General features: G+C 36.7%; 1 protein-coding gene across 3 annotated transcripts in view; it reads left to right on the top strand.

The window, feature by feature from the left end:
• MARCHF1 (membrane associated ring-CH-type finger 1) overlaps window positions 1-25,092 on the top strand; it is a 134,295-nt gene that overhangs the window by 27,390 nt on the left and 81,813 nt on the right. For 2 of the 3 annotated variants that reach the window (XM_060778752.2, XM_060778750.2), the window contains exon 2: window positions 18,882-19,021. The exons of the other annotated variant lie outside the window; for it this stretch is intronic. In XM_060778752.2, coding sequence (XP_060634735.2) covers window positions 18,920-19,021 — 102 coding nt within the window. In that variant the 5' untranslated portion in view covers window positions 18,882-18,919. The remainder of the gene's footprint in view (window positions 1-18,881; window positions 19,022-25,092) is intronic. 3 annotated transcript variants of the gene reach the window in all.

Raw genomic sequence — 25,092 nt, 5'->3', positions numbered from 1 at the left:
TACTGAGCATTGTAACAAATAATATTATAATCATGAGTCAAATATTATTGGGTGGCACTAAAATGAATACTGTAGTAAGTTGAGAGACCCTCTCAGTTCCAGAAAAGAAGGCACCATTACTCCTTCCTCAGCCAGCTCTGCCAAACCCTCTTGTGTCTGACCATCAGGCTGAGTAATTGTTGCATCTGGATGTGGCTGAGGGAGTTGCTGTCCTTGGCTAGGCTCTAGTTCCACAGCCAACCCCTCATCTGGTTCCACAACCAACCCCTCCTCTATGGCAATTGTAAATTCTTCACCCCAAACTCAAATCCAATGATCAATAGGTTGGAGCCATTCCAGTAAAGTGGAATAATAATGCTATAATTCTGTAGTATGTCCCAGATATCTATCCACTACTTTGGGTACTTCATGTTTCTGGATTTCTTTACCCCCCCCCCCCCCCCCCGAATGCACATTGATAATCTAATTTGAACCAAATGTGATATTTACACTTAGGTACACATCCCAAATATTCTTATGTCAGTTTCTAACTCACTGGAAAACTTTGTGTGTGTGTGTGTTTGTCAGAAAATGACTGGTTGAGGTGTATTTTGCACAGAAACTCAGGTGAAACATATGCAAAGACAGTTTAGTTCTACTAGTTTTGTTTCATTCTAATTATCATTAGTATTAGCACAAGCATTTTGGGTATATCCCTGGACATATTAAGCAAGGATTGCCGAAGTGCTGCCTTCCAGATGAATGCCATCTCCCAACATTATGTTTCCCCATCCCCCAAATTCATTTGTTTCTCAGATAAAATGCACTCTGATGACCATGGGGAGCATTTCTGCCGCACATACACACACCCATCATTTTAGTCTAGGCATGACATTTTTCAAAATCTGTAAGTGAACTGGAAATGAATTGGAAGTGAGTAAAAAAAAAACGCCTCTTCTGGGTATAAAATTTCTTTGAGAGGCTAAAATGTAGTAAATGTCCACACACACCCTTGAGCAAGTTTAGTAGTCGCTAGGGAGTGAAATCCTCAATAGTGGCAGCTTCAATGTAAAACCATTGGTATTCCTGGTTTTGTGATTCACATAAAAGCATTCAAACACATTTGCTTTAACAATTTGCTTGTGAGTTTTTAATCCTTTAATTTTTTAAATGAAAGATCAAATATTACTACCATTATTTTGACACAAATTTTTACATCGTTTTTATCACCATTTTGGAAACATTTTGAACTTAGGTTTACCATTTTCTGCATAGCTCCGTATATTTATTGTAATTCCAACAAAGAGCTTTGGAACCCTTGCCCTCTTTCTGATAATAGCTTGCTTTAAAATTTATGAATGTTTATAACATTCTGTATATTGCCACTACAATAGCATGCTACAGTTCTCTGCTGAAAATGATCTCATTTCATGAGACATATATGATGAAATGCAGTCTGATTATCCCGTTTTCAAAAACATTGTAGTGATGTCACTAAAATGTGTAATTACCTGACTTGGAATACAAATTGTGTCATTTGTAAAGCTCAGAAGCAATATGAACAATGAACATTATTTTTCTTTCAATGCTTATACAGCTTGGGGTGGAAAATGATGTTTTATGTCTTTTTATTCCAAGATCTGTACACCAATTGCTGTTCAGATGTAACTAAGTTAATTGACCTAAGGAGGATTTTAAAAGACCAATAGAAAAATGCAGTAACACTTCACAACATCTATCCTTGTCGAACCAAGATCGGTTAAACTATCAACTCAAATTGCCAGTAACATAAGTCAAGTGTTGTATTATTGGCTCTGCTATCTATCCTCCTAGACTATTTTTTCATGATCTCTTCAGTCATCTGGTGAGATAAAAGACTTCCTTCCAGTTACAATGCTGCTCGTCGTAAATTTAGTAACCCAATTCTGAACTTAGTTCCTCCATCATAAATTGTGCTGAATTTATTCAACACACTTATTCAGATGTAATTTTTTTCATTTGCTCACAAATTCTAAAATAGAATGTGCTCTGGATAGCTTTTTTAACTGAAGGTAATAATGTTTTAAGTGATTCAAAGAATGATATATGTTAATGGTCAGATGTTTATAGCAGTGAAATAGATTAGGGATAGCAGTAGAGTGGATATCTGTCTCTTACCCATTTTTTATGAATCCTACTGCCCCACCCATAAACATATGCTGCCATCTAACCCACTTTTTTAGTCTGGTAGTAACACCCCCCCCCCTCCCATTTATCCTTTGAAAATAAGGTACACAGCAAGATGCCTCTTGTTTTAAAGTAGCACTACATTCCTGGAATCTGGAAAATGTGATTCTGCTTTTTTGAGAGGAGATGTTCATTAATGAATATTAGTGACACAACAAAACTGGAGGTGGGGGTAGTTCACACTAAATTATTGCACTTCCGTTATAGTAACCTGTCATAAGAATGATATCACACTGGAGAAACATTTCTCTAGCTGGTTTTCTGTTAACAACTAGAGGTATTACTGATTAGCAGCACAAATATTTAACAACAGGGAAAGGCTTCTGCTTTTTACACAGAATTGTTGCACTGGGACTATTGAAAAGTAGAGTCAAACCTTCATTTGACTATGAAGATCAATAAGTATTTTAAACTTTTATATCCCACCTTTCTTCAATAATGTTGCTCAAGGTGTCCTATATGAGGTTTCTAGAAAGTCTCCCATCCAGGTCTGTTCAGACCTTTAGCTTCAGCATCGTTGTGCCACCAGAGGATGTCCAAAGGCCAAATATCAAATCTGTTGATTATTATCTTTGTTATTTCAGTGCTTTAAAATATAGTCAGTAGCTCAGGAATATAGTTATAACTTTGAACAGAATGCCACTTAAAAAAAAAAAGATTCCCGTAGTTTTAAAAGTAAATTGCCATATAAAAGGGAGGAGTACTACTTGAGAAAAGAGTATCTAAAGCTTCCTTAGGCTCCAATTTTCTTGGAATTTGGCCAGTCACAATTTTATTTGAGGCATTAAGCAATTGTATTTTCTTTTCATGGCTTTAACAAACTATTTTTAAACCATAAGCCTATATTCTTTATAATATTTTCCAATAGGTTTCATTCTTTTCTTCACTGGGTACTTTTAAACAGTACAGAGAAGTATATTTTGATTTTTTTTTAAAAAAATGCATGAATACATATTGAAGTTTTCCTTTGTTGATCAGAAATAAAAGGCTGATATAGCTGGAAATGAGAGAGCATTCTCAGATTTATTTATTACAAATTCTTGAAAGCTCCCAAAAGCAGCTTCCTTCTATGAAGACTTCCATTTTGATCTGAGCATATGGTTTTTCATTAAAGAAATAAAACAGTCACAAATATTGAAAAATAGATGAATTTTTTGAGAGATAAAAGAACAGAAAGAAGTTTTATATGCCAGTATTAAATACATCTATATAGAACTTGCTTCCAAGTAGGTGTATTACTCATTAAAAACTTTCAGAACCATATTTTATAAGAACACACTAAATCCACTTTACAGCCTTAAATAGTATGGATCAATTGAATCATTGGACCTCACGTAAGTACTGACTTATTAAAGTCATTGATTAGCAGATCTCCTCCATCTGGGACAAATTACTTTTTTTGGTGGGAATTCCAGCTTTAGAACAGGCATGAGAAAACTTCAGCCCTCCAGGTGTTTTGGACTTCGGTAGGCTGTTAGCAATTGTAGGAGTTGAAGTCCAAAACACCTGGAGGGCCACAGTTTGCCCATGCCTGCTCTAGAATATTATGCAGTAGACCCTCAGTAAACCGGCACCCATGAGAATTGGTAGAAGCTGGATAAATGTAGTTTCTGGTTACATCAGATTTAGTATTAAAAATAGGCCTCATACCATAGTATATTAAGGCAAATAAAGAGAAACTTAACTTAATGTAATAGTTTTACTGAATTATATAAACAGCTTTGTTCTTAAAAAAAATTAAAGTATTATTTTCTCAAAGTGTTTTGTTAGTTGTTTGACAAAACTGAGTCTACTGTTTAAATTTTCTGCACATTTTTGAAAGACTTACTTGCCTACTCTTCGCTAAAATGAGTGTTGTTAGTATATCTTGTTTTAAATGCATTTAAATAAAAAACAAAAATATAAATGGATTGGAGAAGCATGCTGCCCTCCTGCCAAAAACAGTTCAAGGAACGCATATAATTTTCATTGGATTATTCTGTCTGTTTCTAATTTTGAATGATAATAAAATATATACATTTATTCTTATATAATTAATGATACCTACCAGCGATTCACATTCCTTCACAATTTCATTCCTTCAGCAATGTTGTACTGTAGGCATGAAGAAATTGCAGCTCATGGGATTCATGTAATCCCCACAAATGATTTATGATCACAACCAACCATATTTTGCTCCAGTATTCCTTGGGGGATTGGGATTTCAGGACTCTTGTTTTATGAGTAGCATAGCCTTTTTCCATAACAGGAAATGGCTAAAAAATTGAGATCTTGGCCACTTGCCATTGAGAAAAAACCTCTAACCTGCCCCTAAATTGGCACAAAGATGACCAAAAATTATCAGAAATTGCCCTAACACAACATTAAGGGTGTGGGGCGTGGCAGTGGTGATGGGTTTTATGGGGAGCTATAAGGAAACCATCCTTGGTCTCCCTTTAAACTTTATAAAACAGAAATATTTTACTAGGAATACTTCTTTTGGTCACATTCCATCTTTAATTTTTTTTCCACTGATGATTTGAGAAAAGTATGTGTCAATGAATAGTTAGGTTGACCTGTCTATTATATAATTCATTAGATCATAGACATATGAATGATGCTAAAAGAATTAAAGCCTTCTTTTAAAAATGTAAAATTATGTTTGCGCACTTTCAGATTAAATTACTTCAAAGGAGCCTGTGCCATACTAGGACAAGATTAAACTGCTTACATAAATAAATTTCAGAGCAGTCTTCTAAAAGCTCCTTGCTACAGCTACAGAATAAATGTGCACTGTTTTCCATATATTGTGATAAAGATCTGCTGCTTATGAAGTTATTTCCACTCTCTTTACTGCCTGAAGAGTAAAAAGAAATTCATATCAGAGAGCATATTATTTTCACAGCTACAGAATCTCTGACCATTAGTTTCTGTGAGCATATAGTATCATGGTTGCTGTTTAAATAATCTCTTCCTTTACATGCTAAATTTACATAATTCATTAACAAAGGAAATATAAATTAAGGGCTCCAAAATGCATTCTGATGCAATACCTCTATGTAGATTAGCATGTTAACTCCTAGCAGTGGTGGTGGACATACTTGCTGGTGTATTTCCAATTTTTCCCATTTATTTGTGAAACAAAATAAAGATTCACTAAGAATGGAAGTTCATTTCAGGTTTTCTTCCTGATTAGGTAATGAATTCTCTTGGGGCTTGAAATTGCCTCCCTTCCAAATTTCCCCCCATGAATTTTTGCAGTGAAATCTGCATTTTTTAATAATTCCAATATGGGGAGGACTCAACAATAGCTCCTCAAGTAGCACTTTTCCCCACACTCTCCTTAACAAAATATCTAGCCTGGAAATAGATTCTAGAAATATTTCATTTGGGTTCAAATAAGTTATGATTTTGGAAGTTTTTTTAATGGACCAATGGAATGACTCCTTTTGAAGTACCATGTAGAAAAAGAATGCCTAAAATGTAACACAAGTCTAACTTGAATTAACTCATATTAACTAAATCCACAAAGTAGATATTTGCTTCACTTCATGGGTGTGGCCAGATCCACACTTGTACATTTAGGTTAAAACGATTTGTTCTTTTCTATTTCTTTCCCTTATTGTTCCTTTGCATAATATTTCTCTTGCCTTCTTATTATCTTTGTGTTCATTTGAGTTTATATGTACGTGTGTCTCCATGGGTCTCTATTTAATATTGATATTCACATATAAATGTTGGCATTCCCAGGTACATTTTTTATTCTTCAAGAACTTAGTTAAAAGGAAAGTCTTTTAGATGATTTATGGTCAATGGCATTTGCCCATGTATGCCTAGTAGACATAACTGAAAATACTAGCTTTCACATAATTTGTTGTCTTCTCAGCATTTATCCTTTCTCTCCTATTTTTTCTTCTTTCTCTCTCTCTTTCTCTCTCCATAATCCGCTTTCAACTGTTCTAAAAGACAATTTGAAATAAAACTGATTATTAAAGTCCATGTTTAATAGGGGTAAAAGAAATGCAGAGCATAACAAGCCAAAACAGTGCAACCCTAGGAAAATAACTCAAATGACCCACATGTCCCACAAAACAGGAATGAAAGACAAAGGGAGAGGTGTGTGAAAGAGAGGGAAGGGGAGAAAAAGTCAGTGTCCCATAATTTAGATGTCACAACTGAGAAGACGTTATTTATTCCAAACATGTCAATTATCTGAAGGCATGTGGAAGGAAGGTTATCCATGGTAAACACAGTAATGGACAGATGCATAAAACAGATGGTCATTTTAAATAGCATTTTCTTTAGTCAACCTGCAAAAATAAGTCCTGAAGTTAAAATTCTAAAGAAAATTCTCAAATGTTAAAGAAGGAAGAGAGGGGATGAAGGTCTACTGATTGAATCTTCTTCCTGCTTAAACTCGGAGGTTCTTACTAAACTCTGTTGAACCACTTTTTAATCCTAGAAGCAGATGTTTTCAATTATCTCTGGGAGATTTTGGGATAATTGTAAAATGTGCCTGAAATGGCAAAGACACTAGTTTATAAACTTTTAAAGTCATAAGGCAATCCAAAGTATTCACATAGCTTTCAGACTAAAAAATGACCAGTTCTTGTATGCAAAACTTCTACATTTTCTAAATGGCAGGTGTCACGCAACATATCTTGTCTGAACTTGGGAGGTAGTGCGAGACCTGGTTAGTATGTAGAGATCACCAACAAATATCAGGTGCTGTACGCTATATTTCAGAGGAAGAATTTGGCAGCAGCCATTGTAATTGAAAGGGATCTGTTCATGTGTCACCCAAGCAGCTGGTTGACATTCCCACCATCTCCCATGCAATAAGTAGAAGCATTTCCTCCTTGTTTCAGAGATCAGATTCGAGAGAGGGTTGGTAGGACCTTAAGCCAGCTCTCTATGTATCCCCTGAACTAGTGGCTATGTAGGTATCATGAATCTGAGGCAGTCACAAATGCATGACTCTAGGTTATGCGTTCATAATGCCCAACAGAATATTGACTGACATCTTTCAGAGAGGCCGCACAAATGGCAGAAATGTTGAAGGTATTTGTTTTAGTTTGTACAGAAGAGCTTCCCCATTTCTTTTAATACTAAAATATATTGGCTTCACTATATTGAATTATTGGGGCAGAATGCCCTTACAGCTACTGCTACATCATAATTATTAGTTAAGAGTGTTACATAAAGCCTTGATTTTCAGATGGAGTATGATCTGGAATAAGAGTTTTTATGAGAAATCAATATTTTATGGCTTTCCTGAAAGAATCTATGAAGCCAAACTGCAAAACACAATGTGTGGTAGTATTTTGTTCTTATCCACCAGATCAACATCACTTAATGGTTTGATAGGTTATGCTTTCATTCCTCTTTCCTTCCTCGGCTTTGTCAGATATGGAGCATGAAATACCAGCATATGTACTGCAAATATAATTTCCCTGTGAAGTTTAGAACTTCTCTAAGACTTACAGTGCAAGATCAAAAGAAACTATGTATCCTCCTGGTCCACACTTTGAAGGGGGAAATGGGAAGCACAGATCATGCTTTACATGCTTTTCAAAGCCTAATGCAAACTAACTCCCTATGTTTGCACTCTTAACTACAACTTTCCTTCACATCCATTCTCCAAATGGAATTTCTGCGAGCTGCTACCTCAGCAGACTGCTTACATTGCTCTGTTGTTTGTTGATCATTCTACAAGGACACCTTGAAGAATATTATTTTATTTAGGAACTGTGCAGTGCAATTCTAGGCACACATATGAAGTAGTTAGTTCATTGGGACTTACTTCAAAGTAGGTGTGCTTAGAGCTGCAGTCTAACTAACATAGGATGCAATTACTTCCATATTAGTCTGAAAGTATTCCCAGTTTAATATAGTAGGTCTTAATTCTGAGTACAGATGTGTAGGGCATGTGTTGTGAGCTTTCTACAGTTTTATATGTCCTCTTGCACTTGGACTAACTGGTGTCCAAAGAAAAAGAAAAAAAGATTAGCCTAAGTTGAGATCAAAATGAAAGAGAAAGAAATGAGAGAGGGTTTCCAGAAGACAGAAAGAAAGGCAGTGAGCAATAATACCAATAATAATAATAATAATGATAATAATAATTTTAAAAGAGGCAAAAACTAAAGTGTACGTACCAAACAAATATCCTTCATTTTTCAGATGAAAACTGGGACGTGAGACCAAGCAACATTAAAGTGTGGTCAGGATGATAAAACTTAAGGAAGAAGAGATAAGCTAGGAGAGGCTGCAGCAGCTTGCTTTTTCCCTGAGCCTACTGAGAAGGGCAAGATTCTGTTCCTCCTCTGTTTCTTCCCACTGCTGAGTTAATTAAGCTCAGTTTGGAGCCAGTGAAGTAAGCCGATAAAGGGGGGGGGGGGGGATGGGATGCCAGAAGATTATTTTTGTTAAAGTAGCTTAAAAAGTGGGGTGTAGATTAATCAGTAGTGTTCCTGCAAAATCCCCACATTTGGAGGGCATGCAAAAACATTACTAAACAGAGGTTGTGACAGGAGACATGGCACAGAGTCAAAGAGGCAAAACTTTAATTACTTTTCAGGGCCCATCCAGACAGGCCTTAAAAGCAAGACCTGACTCGGTTTTACTGGAGGCATCCAAACGATGCTTCTGGTAAAACTGAAGTAATTCGGTACAAAGCAAGATTTTTAAAGCTTTCTAAATGTGTGGGCATCACATGATCCCTAGGCCCAATCCACATAGTCATTTCAGTTTTGGGAGGCTGCAAGAGTCCAAACAACCAAGAGGGCACCCACCCCTCCCCCAAACTCCTTAACAGTTTAAAAAACTTTATCTGGTCACCACTATATTCCTTCCCATGCTCTCCTGCCATGATGAAATAATGTGCCAGGAAATGGGGGGGGGGGGGGTTGAGGAGGGATTTTCCTCCTTGCCCCTATCCCCGTTCTTCTGGTGCATCATTTCCTCGTGCCAGGAGAGCATGAGGAGGAACATGATGTTGACCTGGTAAGTTGTTTTTACTTTTAAGGGGTTATTTTTTTTGGGGGGGGGGAGATTTGGGGTGGCTGTATGCCATCCCGATGGTTATCAGGATGGCATGTAGCTACCCCCTCTGGGAAAGCCCGTTTTTTGTGTGGCTTGTAAGGATTCAGTGTGGGTTTAATTCCTGTATGGAAGTGCCCTCAGTTCAAGACGAGACAAAATCAGTTCACTCAGCTCATCAAATCAAACTCGTGGAGCAATAAAAGTAGAAAACAGTAGAGAAAGTTACAGTAGTGAGTGGCTAAAGAAAAACTACAGTTTTATAATCACTCAAAGAGATCCACACCTGACAATTGCTTAAGACAGTGGGTCTCTTTGAGGCTTGGAATGGCTAATTGCTTAAGGTAGTGGTTCTCAACCTGTAGGTCAGCAGATGTTTTGGTTTTCAATTCCCATAAATCCCAGCAGCTGGTAAACCTGGCTGGGATTTCTTGGAGTTGTAGGCCAAAACACCTGGGGACCCACAGGTTGAGAACCACTGCCTTAAGGGAAACAAGCCCTTAAGTTAAGTAAATGCCCCCTTGAAGACTTGAGTGTTTGGGATGGGTAGTATGGAGTACGTGATACTTTAGGTATGGACTCAAACCATACAGGGTTCTAAAGGTAATAACCTGTGCTTTTCAGTTTGCCCAGAAACAATGGAATGATTGTAATACAGGCATTGCTTGCTCATTTCTGGATGTACCTGTAATCAATTTGGCTGCCATATTTTGATCTAATTGGAGTTTTCAAACTTGGCACAAAGGTAGCCCAACATCCAGTGCACTACAGAAGTCCAACCTTAAAGTTACCAAGATTACATCCAGTGGATCTCTATTACTTATAGCATCTGAGTGTGAAGGGATTCAAACAGTTTTGTCTGCAAAGTGCTGTTCAAATTGTTCACAGCGGGTTGCTGAGTGCACAAGGTGGCCCCAGGGCAAAAAAGGTTGTCCATGCCTGTGCTAGTTCCATCAACTATTACAGTTGAAGTGGATGGTATGTGTTGGCAGGAACTGCTAAGTCATAGCTTGCGCCTGAGTTTGCAAAAAGACATTTCTAGTTGTTGTGTTCCTTCAATTCATTTTGGACATATGCCAACCCTGAGGTGAGCCTCTCATTGGATTTTCTTGGCAGAATCTTTTGATAAAGTGTTTGCTACTTTAAGGTTACTATTCTGCCACATTTGTAAGTACATTTGGCTCTCCATATTTGTGGGGATAGCTGTGCAGGACCTCTGTGAAAGTGGAAAAACATTATTATTATTTTTACCTGAGGGAACACGGCTCTAGATACTTGTAGATCTTCCAGTGCAGTTCTATGAAACCAAATAAAGTAATGTAAAAATATTCTTTAATTATTTTATTATACCACTACATTTCCATATATATGTTTTATCTACTGAAATATATTTTCCTAATCTTAAAGCAAATACTATTCAATAAATAGTGTAAATAGTAAATTGGATCTAGTTTTTGTCGTCCTTAAAGTAAAATGACTGAAATGAAGGAACTTATTTTATTTACATTCAGATTTTGACACCTTATTTGAATCTTCCTTTATATTTAGATTCATATTATATATAATGCCATATGAAAAGAAAAGTTGCCTACTCAAAATCCCATCACTGCTCACATATTATCCCAGCAGATGGTGGATTCTGAATTTTTCAGGATAAACAGATTTTTTTTTGTTAAAAATAAGCTTTTATGAGTGATTATTATGGTAGGGCAGTAGGGAAGTAATTATCTGTGATGGTGTAAAAACTTGAAAGGATTATGTAAGTAAACTATATATTTTTGTGTGACAATAGTCTCATTATTATTATTATTATTATTATTATTATTAAAAAATTGTGTGTCTGTTATCAGCACAAAGTAGTTGAAAATGAATTTTAACAACATCTGCAAGGAAACAGGATTATTAGAGGAGAAAATACCCCCTCATGAAATAGCAGAAGAAAGAGCTTAATGAGATTATAATAGAAGAGGTTTTCAAATTATTTTAAAATGGTCTTTAATTATAGAGAGAAATAGTAAGGGCAGTTTGAACATAATTATAGTATTGTGACTTTCGCTGCTATTTAAAATGTACTGAGGAAAAAACACAGAAGAACCAGGCCATGAATGAGCAAGCCAAGCATGCATGAAAACCACAACTCCTCTGCTGATCAATTTCAGGTTCAGGTATAATTTCAAAAGGTATACCACTCATGAGTGAAATTTCAGCATCATCCTTTTCTTTGATAATAACATATATGAAACACTGAAATTTGAAAAGAAAATATAAACTAAAATCCCATATGAAAATACCTGGCAGTAAGTCCCCTTGAACTTTCATGTGTCAGGCTTTACCAGGTGGAAATTATTGATGCTAAATGCTCAATTTAACAAGAGTTTTAAAAAGTATAATATGTTTATATCCTTAGGAAAATAAACAAAATGTAGACAGAAAATAAATCTGGTAGCTGGAAAAGATAAGTGGCTACTTGTAACCATTAAGAAATTGATGAATTAATGAACCATATATATATCATAATAAAATGTCTTTTGAAGCATTAGTTATAAAACTTATAGATTTTCTTCTTCTGATATTTACTATTTCATAGCACTACTTGTTTTTCCTAATTTATCTTTTTTAAAAGTCAGTATAATTTGAGACCTATGAATAATTCAGCTGCGATAATTGAATGCAAATCTGTGTCAGCTGTAAGTGAATGGTATCTTAGGGTTTATCCATTTTGTGGAAGTTGCTGAAAAAACCAAAGACCAAATGAAAAACAAACCAAATGGGAAAAACCCCACAAAACAAAAATGATTACCAGCAAAAAACAAACCTAACATATAGGAATCAGGTTTGGGATCATTTTCACTGTTTCCTTCTAGCAACGTTAAATAATTTTGCACTAATCATACAAGACTTTGTGGTTCACACAGTTTACACAAAATTTGATTCCATTGATATATCAGTTTAAACATTATTATTGTAATATTGAAAGATAGCATCATTGCATCAGTATTTTCCATTGAGATTTTTTGACTTGCTTTTACATATTTTCACCTAAACCTCTAATTTTAACTAAAGTTAATAATGTGCTAATCATAGTTTTTTGTTTTTTATTTGGAGTCTTTATTCTAATTCTGTTTAGCAGTAAGCAAACGAGGGATAGCCATTTAGTTCTCCAAGTCATTGGCCTATTTCTTTGAAAAAGTTTCCCTAAAATTAGTGTTCTTTCTCATTTAAATTCATTAATGACAAGTTTCAATAACAAATGGAATTATTCTGACAAAATCCAGTTATTTAGGACTCCTACAACTCAAAGGATTAGGAATTCTGTCAAGCTGTCTGAAATAAAGGTTGCACTAATACTTGGTTCTATTTTTTTTCATTTGTTAGTAATTCTCTAAACTTAGGATCATTGAATAAATGTATGCTGTATTGTATTAAATCAACTGCAACAGAGAAAAGGGAACCAATGGTATAATTTTCTCATGAAGTAAATATAGTGGGAATTAAGATCTAAACATCTAATAGTGTTTATGGGTGTAGTTCCATGTTGAAAAGCATGGTAAGTTTTATGGAAATCAGTACAAACAACTCAAATTATTCAACAAGTTTCATGATCTGCAGTTTTGTACAGTTGTGAAAGGTACAACTTCCACAACTGTAAAGATAACTCAAAGTAGATGGAAGATATCCTGATGTTGCCTTGAGGAGAAGAAGAAAGAATATGGGGAGAGGGAACACATGGTAGAAGATGACGATTCCCTGTTGAGAAGGGAAGAGTCAAGTTTCCATGTGAGTTGGTTAGTCTGTCATGTGCAGTTATCCTGATTGCAGGCCCGTAGTCAGGATTTTGTTTTGGGGGGAGGGGGGGCTGAGTTTGGTTCGGGGGGGGGGGGACTGAGTCTGAGTGAAAGAGGGTCTACCCTAGCAAACCTTTTGTATCATTACCCCAGTACCCCCATGCATATAGGATATATTGAGCATGGTGATCAGATCATGATATGAATAAATATAACAGTTTAAATAATGTACCAGTAAGGCCTTCTTGTGGACCATCATGAGAATTTGGGGGGGGGGGGGCTCAAGCCCCCCAAGCCCCCCCCCCCCCCCCCCGGCTACATGCCTGCCTGATTGTGATGGAAAGCTTCACAAGATTAATCAAGCCTACTGTATAAGATCGACTCCTCATCCATTTAGGAAAATATTTTTCTCAGATGAATGTATTCTAAGTGAGTAAAGTTTCTGGACAGGTAAAGGACTGCGGAAGATGGTATGTTCCATCATTTCTTCCTGTTGAAAGTCATGGGTTGGGAAGGATGAGAAGAGAAGAATATTATGAGTAAAATAAGTAGATTTTCAGAAAGTTTTAACTGGAAAGTTTTGGATTCTCAGACAATCACCCTTGCATTCTTAATATGGGCCTCTGGTCATAGCTGGATTACATGTCATCTATAAAGATGTATTTGGCAGGACCCTTCAAAGCCTGATCATGAGGTTTTAAAAATAAATCCCATGTGGATGGATGATGAAATTTTAGATTCCAAATAATAGAATTGACATGGAAGTGGGATAATGGTTCGTACACTCACTAATGTGCAATAAAGCAGGTGGTGGTTTTTAAATCAGTGTAGTTAGGAGAGAAAGAAAGCAATCTGATTTTTTTATTGGGTCCATATCTTGCCTGTCTGTGGTTGAAGCTAGTTTACAGAAAAGTTAAAATGAGATGTAGCTAATAGGATTGTGCACGGCTTCATTTTCAAAAAAGATCTTTGGCTGGTCAAGGGAGTTTGGACACCCATTTTTGGACACTGCCATTTTTTTCCCGGCCGTAACAGAACAGTGGCTGCTGAAAAATGGCTGCTTTTGGTTTCTTTCAAATACATGTGGAATACAGGAAGGGAGGCAGCTTCTAGAAGGGAGAGATTTCCAGGAAGGGACGTTTCTTAAGCCCTTGCCTTAAATCCAGGCCTCTTTAAAAGACCGAAGGTAAAGGGTCACAGAAAGAGTGGTATATTAACTCTGGTGCTTTTAATACAATTCTTAATGAAGGACAAACGATCTGCTGTGAATGTGCACAACAGGCAGTGGGAGAAACCATCTCTACTGAGTGAGGCTCTCATCACTTCTCAGGACAAGAGATACCTCTTGTCATTCCCGTGAAAAGGAGCCAGGAGGGAGATAGGACTGATTCCCCTCTTGCTGATTATGAACCCAGAAGTGCCCCCTCCCCACCTTGGCCCTCCTCCGCTTCACCTTCCACAGGACTGGGCAGCCTCCCTGCTGAGCTACGTGTTGCTGAGGAGTGCTCAGGACAGAGGTCTGCATTCCCCACTCCCGCGCGCCCCCTTCGCCATCACCTGCAAGAGCAGAGGTAGCAGCAACTGACAAGTTGCACAGCCGGTCAACTGGTCAGGTCCTAATGTAGGATATAAGGACAAACAATGCCTAAAATGACAGGAAGTGCCTCCCCCTCAATTGCTGACAATGGGCCGGATTGAAAACAAATCTTTCTGTCTTCCCAGATTGAAAATGGGTTTTTGTCTTTCCGGATTCAGGAGTCTCTTGAAAATCAGATCAGGGCCCCCACTGAATCTGGGACACTGAAACGTATCTCAGTTTACCCGAATTGCACAACCCTAGTAACTAATTGTAATACATGAGAATATGGAAGGTTGTCTGAGAACGTTAAGATTAAAAGTAGAAGGAAAAAGAAATAATATTATCTTTGTGAGAGTCTGCTAGAGACCACCAAGCTAGGCAGAAAACTAGAACACATTGCTGATTTTCAAAGGAGAGGGACATGGTTGAAATGGGACACTTCAATTAACCTTTGCACTCTTCAGAGAATGAAAGGTCTCATCAATTCCTGCCTTGCTGAGTTCTATTTTTCCAAAAATAAGAGATGAGACCTAGAGATGCGGCATTCTAGATCTGATCCTTACCAATAGGGAAGATCTAGCTGATAAGGTGAAAATGATGAAAGCCACAGGTAGAAGAAATTATGCCATTTTGAAGGAAACTGCATGTGACAGATATACATACAGTACTTTAACTTCCAAAGGCATCTGCCTTTAGTAGCTTGAAGGAGATACTGGATATAGCCCCATGGATAGTAATATCCAGGGAGAAGTGAGATTAATGTGGGTGGGAGTTCCTTAAAAGTGAGATGTAAAAGCCACAATAAAAAAATTATTATAGCATGCTTGGGATTTTGTGCCAAAAAAGTGTATGTTATTAGCACATAGGCACTCAGATCTGCCACCACCACTCTGGTATTTTTCCAGCATGAGAGGTCCTTTATGGTCTTTTTAAACATTGGCTAATTTCTTTCATAGTGTGTACATGATGTAAAATATTTCTTCACTTTGTGTTTGATGGTGTTTTGCCAAGGAGAAATTCAGTTTACCTGAGAGTAAGACCCATTGTATTCAGTTGTTTCTGAGTAGAAATGAGGAAGCTGCAGCCTTGACTTGGATTGTCAAGGTTGCTGAATAAAATATGTGAATATTTTTTTCACATATTTTATTCTCTACACTTACAAGTGGGTTTTCTTGTCTAGATGAAGACAGGTTTGGTTTTGGTTTTTCAGACTCTAATTAATTGTTTAAAAACCCATGTGTCATATCCCTTAAGTTATATAAAATATTAGTTTGAAATCAACTTCATTTTCCAGAGACCAAATATGTATGGCTCACCACGGTTCAAAGGAGCTACTAGAGGACAAAAGATTTGTATTATAGCCCTGTCCACAAAAGTTGCTGTCAAGCGTATGGAGCTGGTACGGGAGGATATAAACACCCTTCCATAAAAGAAGTCGGTAGTCCGTTTCCCTTTTTTTCTTCTGTAATTAGGAAAGCCTCTCCCAAGTACTTTTCTGTTTCTGTCTACCTACCTACCTATCTACTTTGAGGTCATTTTCTTTTATCCAAGATATATTTGGGCTGGGAATGAGATCATTTGAACTGGAAGTTAGCTGACAATTCACCCACATCCAGCTGTCCACACTTGTTTAATGGTCATTTCTCACTCTCAGGTAAATGTGAATGGGGTTTCATCTTTCATTGACTAAGATGAAAGCCTTCATTGTTTCCTCTCCATTGTGTTTACAGCTCCCCTACCTCATTCGGTAGCTACCATCATCTTACTTTTACTTGTAACATATTGTAAATATCTGGGTTTATTTCACAACATATCTTATTGACTTCAGTGGTGCTTATTCTTTTTAAAAGCCCAAAAACTTTTCAGTCAAAGACATTACTGGTTATTCTATACTTTGAAAATCCTTTAAATATTTTCTTTACTATAATTTGAATTTAGTTGATGTTTGCTAGATAATTATTTGTGTTACCCACATTTCTTAAAATCAGTAGACCTTGTTTTCCAAAAATACATGTTTAAAACTGGAGCATTAATATTATATATATCATTGTTTGTCTTTGAAAAGCCTAATATGTAACATCTAGTTTACTACTTCAGAAATAGACTTCTCCCCTTCTTTGCATCCATCTATCATCATAACTGGGGCATGAGCCACCATCCAGAAGCTTGTAACTCTATAATAATTAAGGATTCTGCCTGACACTAAAAAAAATATCCATTGGACTTGTTGAATTAGTGTAGTAATACACAGTTATCAAAACAGTTTCAGAAAACTATGAGAATGTGAATATTACAGCTTACTTAGAGTGACATTGTACTCATTTCACAGGAGGCTACTCATAAGAATATGTTGCATGACACTTAAACATTCTTAGCAGTGTACACATATAAATATTATATAGATATACCAAAAGGGAACTTATTATTATGCTTGCTTTATATTTTGTACATTCTGTACATGATTCATAGAATTCTGGTGTACAGTCACACACACACACACACACACACACACACATTAGAAGTCCAATTCTGAACAAATAGACCTGTAATAGTCTCTGGCTCTGCTCTCATTGATTTTCTTCTCAGTCACATCACTGCTGTCTCTTTATTGGAGCTGACTGGATCAAAACCTTTGTTCTAGTCATTGTCGGTATTTTTATTACTCATATTTAATTGTGGCTAGAAAGATGTTTCAGAATTGACAACACGTCTGGGATTTACCCTATGGTGAATGAAGTTCAGCAACAGCTCACTGAATTTTGCAACCAGCATGGCTATTCGCCATTCTGTTTGGGATTTGTAACTCAAAATGTATTGGTTCCAAGCTTCCTTAACTATTTACATCTTGCTGTATGGCCTCCTGAAAGCTTAAGTAAGAATTGTGATATATGATAACATGAACAAGAACTCTACTTTCCATATTAGACAAATGCCTGTTTTAACTCTAGTTGAAAGCTTGTCAATTCAAACTGGTGGCAGATCTTATGGTTTAACACTGGGATGTTCCTGGGTGGATGGCTAAATATCAATATAAATTACGTTATTTTATGTCAAAAGAAAAGCTGAGAACAAGGTGAATGTAGTATGAGAATACAACTAAGGAAACCATCTGAAATTGTTCAGGATTTATTTGTACCTACTCTAATCTGGAAGTAAGATTAAGTTTTTCAGGAGAGCTTGCTTTCAGTTCCGAACATTTAGGATCGAAGTTATACTTTTTTCTTCCTGGTGTTTTAAAAATAAGTTAAGATCCTGAAGTTGGTTCATCAGGATCAGAATTATTCCAGAATAATACATAAAACTACGAGGACATGTTTTGTCTCTTTGGAATCCAAAGACATTAAAATTAGACTGCAGTCTTGGACTGACTTTCTTGGGAACAAGTTCCACTGAACCCAGTGGAATGTCTGATAGATAGTACTGTCAGATTGTGAAATATAATACGCTTAACAGTTATGGTGAATATAAATAAAGCTAGATTTTGATCCATTAGTTACATGTTTGTATATAACATTTTAAATTTGAAGAAAAGCTTGCATTTATGTATTATTAGTGTATATGTCAGTGGTTACTTGTGACTCCAAGGAGAATATTGTAGTTAAAGGTATTGTCCAAGGTTTTTGTTTTTTTTTTGTCGTGTCAGGAGCGACCGCTCCTGTTGTGAGAGAATTGGCCGTCTGGAAGGACGTTGCCCAGGGGACACCCAGATGATTTTTTGATGTTTTATCATTCTTGTGGGAGGCTTCTCTCATGTCCCCGCATGAGGAGCTGGAGCTGATAGATGGAGCTCATCCGCCTCTCTCCGGATTCGAACCTGCGACCTGTCGGTCTTCAGTCCTGTTGGCACGGGGCTTTAACCCACTGCGCCACCGGGGGCTCCATTGTCCAAGGTGTTGAACTTTATGTTCAACATGGTTTCAATACCTTAGTCACCTCCTTTCATCTAAAATCTATTGTAGATTCTTTGCTCTGCTGGCCCTTGGCCTGTAAGCCATCAAAAGGATTTGTTGTGATCTTTTAAACCAAACTCTCTCACTTAATGAATTCTGTGCACTTTTAATGTATTTCAATTAAGGTTTCAGTGCATATTTTTATAGTTAGAATACAGTTCAGTTATCTTAAAGTTAAAATAATGCTGAGAAGCCCACCTAATTTATTTGTTTCTGGATAGTAATGTATTTAAGACTAATGTGCATGAATTCATGTCACCACTCCATGAATACAGTTTCACTGTTCACATGCCCATTCAAGAAATTACAAATACCATTGTTTCAGGGAATGTAAATTATTTTCAGAATTTCAGAAATTGAAAAGGGATAAGTGGAAGGAGAAAATGTTGGGCTGGTGCCAAGCGATAGCTCGCAATCCTCACAGACTCCCAAACAGCACAAGGACCCCTGAAGTCACAAGTGATGCAACACAGATCTCTGCTTTGGTGAGTTGGAAGTTACGCTTCATGATGATGGCATGTAAACCAAACCAAAACCAACACATGTTGAAAGTTGCTAAAATCAATCTACCCCTAGCAGTGCTTGCGCCTTTTACTTTATCTCACATCTTTGGCTTTCTGTGATTCTTTGTATGCTCCACTACTGTACTGTCTTCACGTTTTCCAGTTTTTTCGCCTTTGTTGCATCCACTTTCCCCCACATACTGCATGAGATGGCTGTTAGATTTTTTCCTATTTTATGAAGGAAAAAATGCTGCATGGAGAATTTCTTTTTCAATAGTTTCAGGAATATTGTTAAGGTACAAATGTTATCCCTTGAAAGCATATGGAATGTTGGGAACACTTTTACTAACACTTCATGCATTACAAGAACAGCAGAGCTCTATTCCGAAATCTTATTTTACTTGATTTTGAAATGTTTTTATGATATCAACAACAACAAAAAAAAGGGGGGGGGGAACATTCTGGAAATATGCTTTTTTTACATCTTCCATATGGTGCATGATAGCTGGATTTGCAAACTTAATTATATATGGGGTAAGTTATCTTCCATTCCTGTTATTGGTGAAACCAAAATATGCTTAATTTATTGTCAAAGGCTTTCACCGCTGAAATCACTGGGGTGTTGTGTGGTTTCTGGACTGTATGGCTGTGTTCTAGCAGCATTTTCTCCTCACATTTCACCTGCATTTGTGGCTGGCATCTTCAGAGGATCTAATGGTGGTAAAGCAAGTGGAGTATATATACCTGTGGAATGTGTAGTGTGGGATAAAGAGCCAATGTCTATTAACCAAATGTGAAGTGTGTAATTTAGTAAGCATGGTTTGCAAGTGTTTGAGTGAGATCCATCCATTAGCATGTGAGTAACTGAGAAGATTGCATAGTCAATAGTGAGGACATCTGCCTGGAAGTAGCCAGGCCTTTGTTCCCTGGGAGTGTTTATTGCCTGGAGATATCCTTTGGGTGTCCTCACTATTGACTATGCAATCTTCTCGGTTATCCACTTGCTTTACCACCAGCGGATCCTCTGAAGATTCCAGCTATAAATGCAAGTGAAATGTCAGGAGAAAATCTTGTTAGAACACGACCATACAGCCCTGAAACCACACAACACTCCAAAATTTCAAAACAGTGTTAACTTGTTAAGAAAACATACTAATACATGTGGAACATAATAGACTGTCTTTTATTTTACTATTCTGAGTGCAGGTTCCCCCTCCTAAAATGTTATCTCTCTGATTTCCTTTTTACCTGAAAAAATATTGATATTTCCAGGCTGTCAATAGACATTAATATTTTTAGAGAATATTTCTTTTAAATACTCATTCTCTGCTGCTGTCAGAGCATTCATTATCAAAGTCAGATATCCTTTACTGATAGTTTTTTACACATTAGCGTAGAGTTCTTGCTCCTTTTATACATGCTCATGCTCAACTACTGTAGACTCATTGAATAAGTGGAATTTATAGGAGTTCCTTTAGCAGCTATCATTGACTCAGTGGCGACTGCAAGATGTAATATGTTGCCATCAGCTTTTTTAGATGGAAGATATGTTCCAAAAGGGTTCTTGTGACTTGGTCTCTGTTGAAATACTTCATCATTCTTTGTTTGTTTGCCCCAAATATGATTATATATGGATGAAATACAGGAATTCTGTTTTTTCACAGTGTTCTTAATGACAAGGGCATTATAAAAGTCCATTCTTTGGTAAGACTGTTGTAAATGTTATCCTTCAGATTAGTAACTTCCAAGTATGCTTTCTTTTTATCTGTGATTTCCTCTTGTTGTATATATCTCTGTTGCATGCCAATGTTGTTGTTGCATGACGATAAAGGCTTTGTGTGTGATTCACTGGATCTACTCTAGCTAGGATTAAGAACGAAAGGTAGGCCTGTTTTTTTTAATGAAATATACTGTGAGATCATTCTACTTCATGCTAGTTTCAAATCCTGAATTCCATTGAAGTTCATACAACACACACACACACACACACACACACACGGCTTCCTGGTGGTGCAGGGGTTAAACCGTTGAGCTGCTGAACTTGCTGGCCAGAAGGTTGGTGGTTCAAATCCGGGGAGTGGGGTGACTCCTGCTGTTAGACCCAGCTTCTACCAACTTAGCAGTTCGAAAACATGCAAATGTGAGTAGATCAATAGGTGTTGCTTCTGCGGGAAGGTAACGGCATGCAGTGATGCTGGCCACATGGCCTAGGAGGTGTCTATGGACAATGCTGGCCCTTCGGCTTATAAATGGAGATAATTAACACCTCCCAAAGTCAGACATGACTAGACTTAATGTCAGGGGAAACCTTTACTTTATCTATCTATCTATCTATCTATCTATCTATCTATCGTATTACTAGGAAGCCAAAGATTTCACAGAAGGTCACACTCTTATTTAAAGATCTGTACTTCTCCAAAACACCTGGATACTTCCTGGCATATTCTGTATGTGTGTGTATATGTGTGTGCTTTCAACTTGCGTGTCAATTCATGGTGACCATATGAATTTCTTGATGTTTGTTAGGCAAGGAATACTCAGAAGAATTCATCATCACTTTCCTGCAACAGTTGGTATTCCTTGGTAATCTCCGCTTCAAATACTAACCAGTTTGGCTTCCAAGATTTGATAAGTTCTGGTATCTTTGATATATTAAGATCTACTGAGAAGAATATCCTAATGAATTCAGTGGGGCTTAGTCTGAGATATATGTGTATGCAATTGCAGATGAAATTTCTTGGTTTACCAGACTGCTTCTCAAAAGGCAGCCATGTTAGTACAGAGGCAAAGGTTATGTTGTATATTCATGTATACAATTGTAGCAATTCATTGGATATTTCACTTTCCTTTCCCTGACATAGAAAGAATCCAGTCTTGTTCCAGATTATTTATTTATTCATTTATTTTTATCCCGCTTTTCTTCCATGAGGGGATTCAAAGCGGTGAACAATGGCTAAAACAGCAGAAATTACATGACATGAAAGCAAAAAAAAAAAAAAAAACCCAAAACAAAAAACTATATAAACAAATACCACGTTACATAAACCATATACGACAAGCTTAATAAATACAACATGTACCACTAAAATTTCCTGGGCCTCAGGCGACTGAGGTTGTCCAGAAAAAAAATACGCTAAAAATCCTAGAATCTCTGTTTCTTTAGGCCATGAAGATGTTGCTAAGTGCAAGATCACCTTCATTGATCCTATATTTGAAAAGTCTTTTGAAGAAAGCATTGAAGCTATGGTTTGGCTCTAAGGCACTGTGTAAACAAAATCTACCAGACTCTACTGATCTCAAGGTTGAAAGCATTAGAAAAGCATTGTACTGAATAGATTTGCAATTATTATTATTATTATTATTATTATTATTATTATTATTGTGCGGTCTTCTGGCATTGTATATTTCTGCAGCTTCTGTGATTGTTCATTTGTATTTTGATTCTGTAGCCCACTTGTCGATGGACGTCCAGAATTAGCAGCATCCACTGCAGTCCTTTTTATTCTGGGCATTGACTGAGCCAGTATAGACTTAGTTTTGGTTTGTTTCTCCATAGTGCTAATGGGTTAGGTGCTCTTAGTTCCCCTTCTCAGCTGAGACCTCTCTGACTTGTTTGTACCTGCTGGTAGTTACACTACTGCTAGCACAGCTCTCAGCATCCTTGGAGCAGTTAAGCCCCCCACTATGACAAGGTGGCAGCCATTGGGGGGAATATTAGATAGATGGATGGATGGATAGATAGATAGATAGATATTATTAAACAAGGTGTTTTATTTTGCTTTGCTTTGTTTTGTTAAACTGCAGAGGGCATAGTTTAAAGTTAAAAGATAAAACAAGAATGGAGGCCAAAGCCATTACCCATTAGTTCGGTAAATGTATTTCTGTACTATATTCATTCCTGTTACGCATAGAGGAATGAATGCATACGTTATGCATTTATTCCTGTATGCATAACATTTTTGCTACATGACAATACATGTTTATAAAGGGATAGGTTTTGAGGTTGAGGTTGCATTTTCAACAGCGGAGAAGACAGCGAAGCATTCCAGTCTTCTTTACAGCTATTTCTAGATACCAAGAAATGCTGCTACTGAAAATGTTTCCATTTAGCAGTAACAGGTTGACATCTAACCTTCGGTTTAGAAAATGGAAGAGGCTTGTCATTAAAACCATTCAGTTGATTCAAGGCAAGAATTGCTGTATAAGCTCCTGTGTGAATGTTTCTTCCCAATTTTCAAGATTAGAATACTCCATAATTTTACTTATACATTGTGAAAGGGATCAAAATACAATTTTATATCATATGCCATCTTTCCCTATGTTAAAAAACCTTTGGGAGTAACACCTTTTCTAATATAGATAGAACCTGAAGTTAATATCTTAGAAAAAGGAATCGGAAAACAAAATGTCAGCTCTTCCCAAGGTGAACATTTCGGCATAAATATATCTTTTACATCTGCATATCAGCAAATAATCTTAATGTTATAGAACTGGAATAGCAAATCCACATTTCTTAAATGATTTTTTTCCTCCCCACTTCTCCTTATGGAAATCTGTGATGGTGAGGAACCTGACATGGATTTTCAAATTAAGCATTTTTTAAAATTAAAAAAAAATGGAGACGGTGTATGGATATGATTCACTTACAAAACATATATTATCTCGGGTATTAATTTTACCCAAACGGTCAAAAGTAAAGATGCCTGTGGCCAAATGCATAAATGTCTCAGCGATCAATTTTTATTTATACAAGAAATATTCCTGGGAATTAATACTCCTAAATAGATAATATTATCAGATTATACAACTGGGCCAAAACTAACAAAATGAATTTCAACATGGAGAAATATACAGTACCTCATTTTGCAATAGAAATAAAGTGTGCTCATATAGGATAGATGGCACCTGGCTTGAAAACAGTACATGTGAAAGGGATCTAGGAGTCTAAGGCCCCTTCCACACAGCTGAGTAAAATCCCATATTTTCTGCTTTGAACTGCCACATATGACAGTGTGGACTCAGGTAACCCAGTACAATGCACATCTTGTGAAATTTTCTGCCTTTATATTATAGGTTATATGGCTGTGTGGAAGGGCCAAGCTGAAGGATGACGAAAATGATCAAAGGTCTGGAAACCAAGCCTGGTGAGGAGTGTTTTAGAGAGCTCAGCATATTTAGCTTGGAGAAAAAAAGGCTGAGAGGGAACCTGATAGCCATGTTTAAATACTTGAAAGAATGTCAAATTGAGGAGGGGGTAAGTTTGCTCTGGAGACTAAGGACGCGTCTACACAGCTGTATAAAATCCACATTTCACTCGATTATATGGCAGTGTGGACCCAGATAATCCAGTTCAAATCAAATATTGTGGATTATCAGCCTTGATCTTCTGGGTTATATGGCTGTGTGGAAGTGCCCTAAGTCACAGAATAATGGATTGAAATTGTAGGAAAAGATTCCACTTAAACATTATGAAGAACTTTCTGATGGTGATAACTGTTCAGCAGTGGAATATGCTGTGGAGTCTCCTTTTCTTGAGGTGTTTAAGCAGAGGCAGGATGTCTCTCTGTAGGGGATGCTTTGATTGTGTTCTTGCACCACAGGAGGTTGTTCCTTGTTGTCTCTTCCATCTCTATGATTCCAGATCCTTGAAAACATTGATCACCTGCATTAATACCAGAACAGATGACTAAATCTTAGAGATAAATGGCAAAAGACCATTTATAGCAAATCGTTTTTTCATTCTAAAGATTCATGCACAAAGCCACGAATAAATATATTATGATATACATATATGTAATATATCCTAGACTTATTTACTGTATCAAAATATTATATTATAATGAACATTTTAAAGGATTTAACAGGTGGGCTGTTCTGTATTTCTTTATCATATAATATGTGCCTGAGGTACATGATACTTGAGTGTATATACATATATACATATTTATTTAGCAATTTTCCCAGTATTTTTATCTAGGACATTTTGTGAAGAGAGACATTTATTCTAAATGAAATGCCTACCCAAGCTCTATATTAAACTGCTGGTAGAGAAT

This window comes from Anolis sagrei, chromosome 5 (genome assembly GCF_037176765.1).
Source record: "Anolis sagrei isolate rAnoSag1 chromosome 5, rAnoSag1.mat, whole genome shotgun sequence".
In the NCBI taxonomy this organism is placed as follows: domain Eukaryota; kingdom Metazoa; phylum Chordata; class Lepidosauria; order Squamata; family Dactyloidae; genus Anolis; species Anolis sagrei.
The sequence above is the reverse complement of the archived record's forward strand: the minus strand, read 5'-3'. Positions and strand labels throughout refer to the sequence as shown.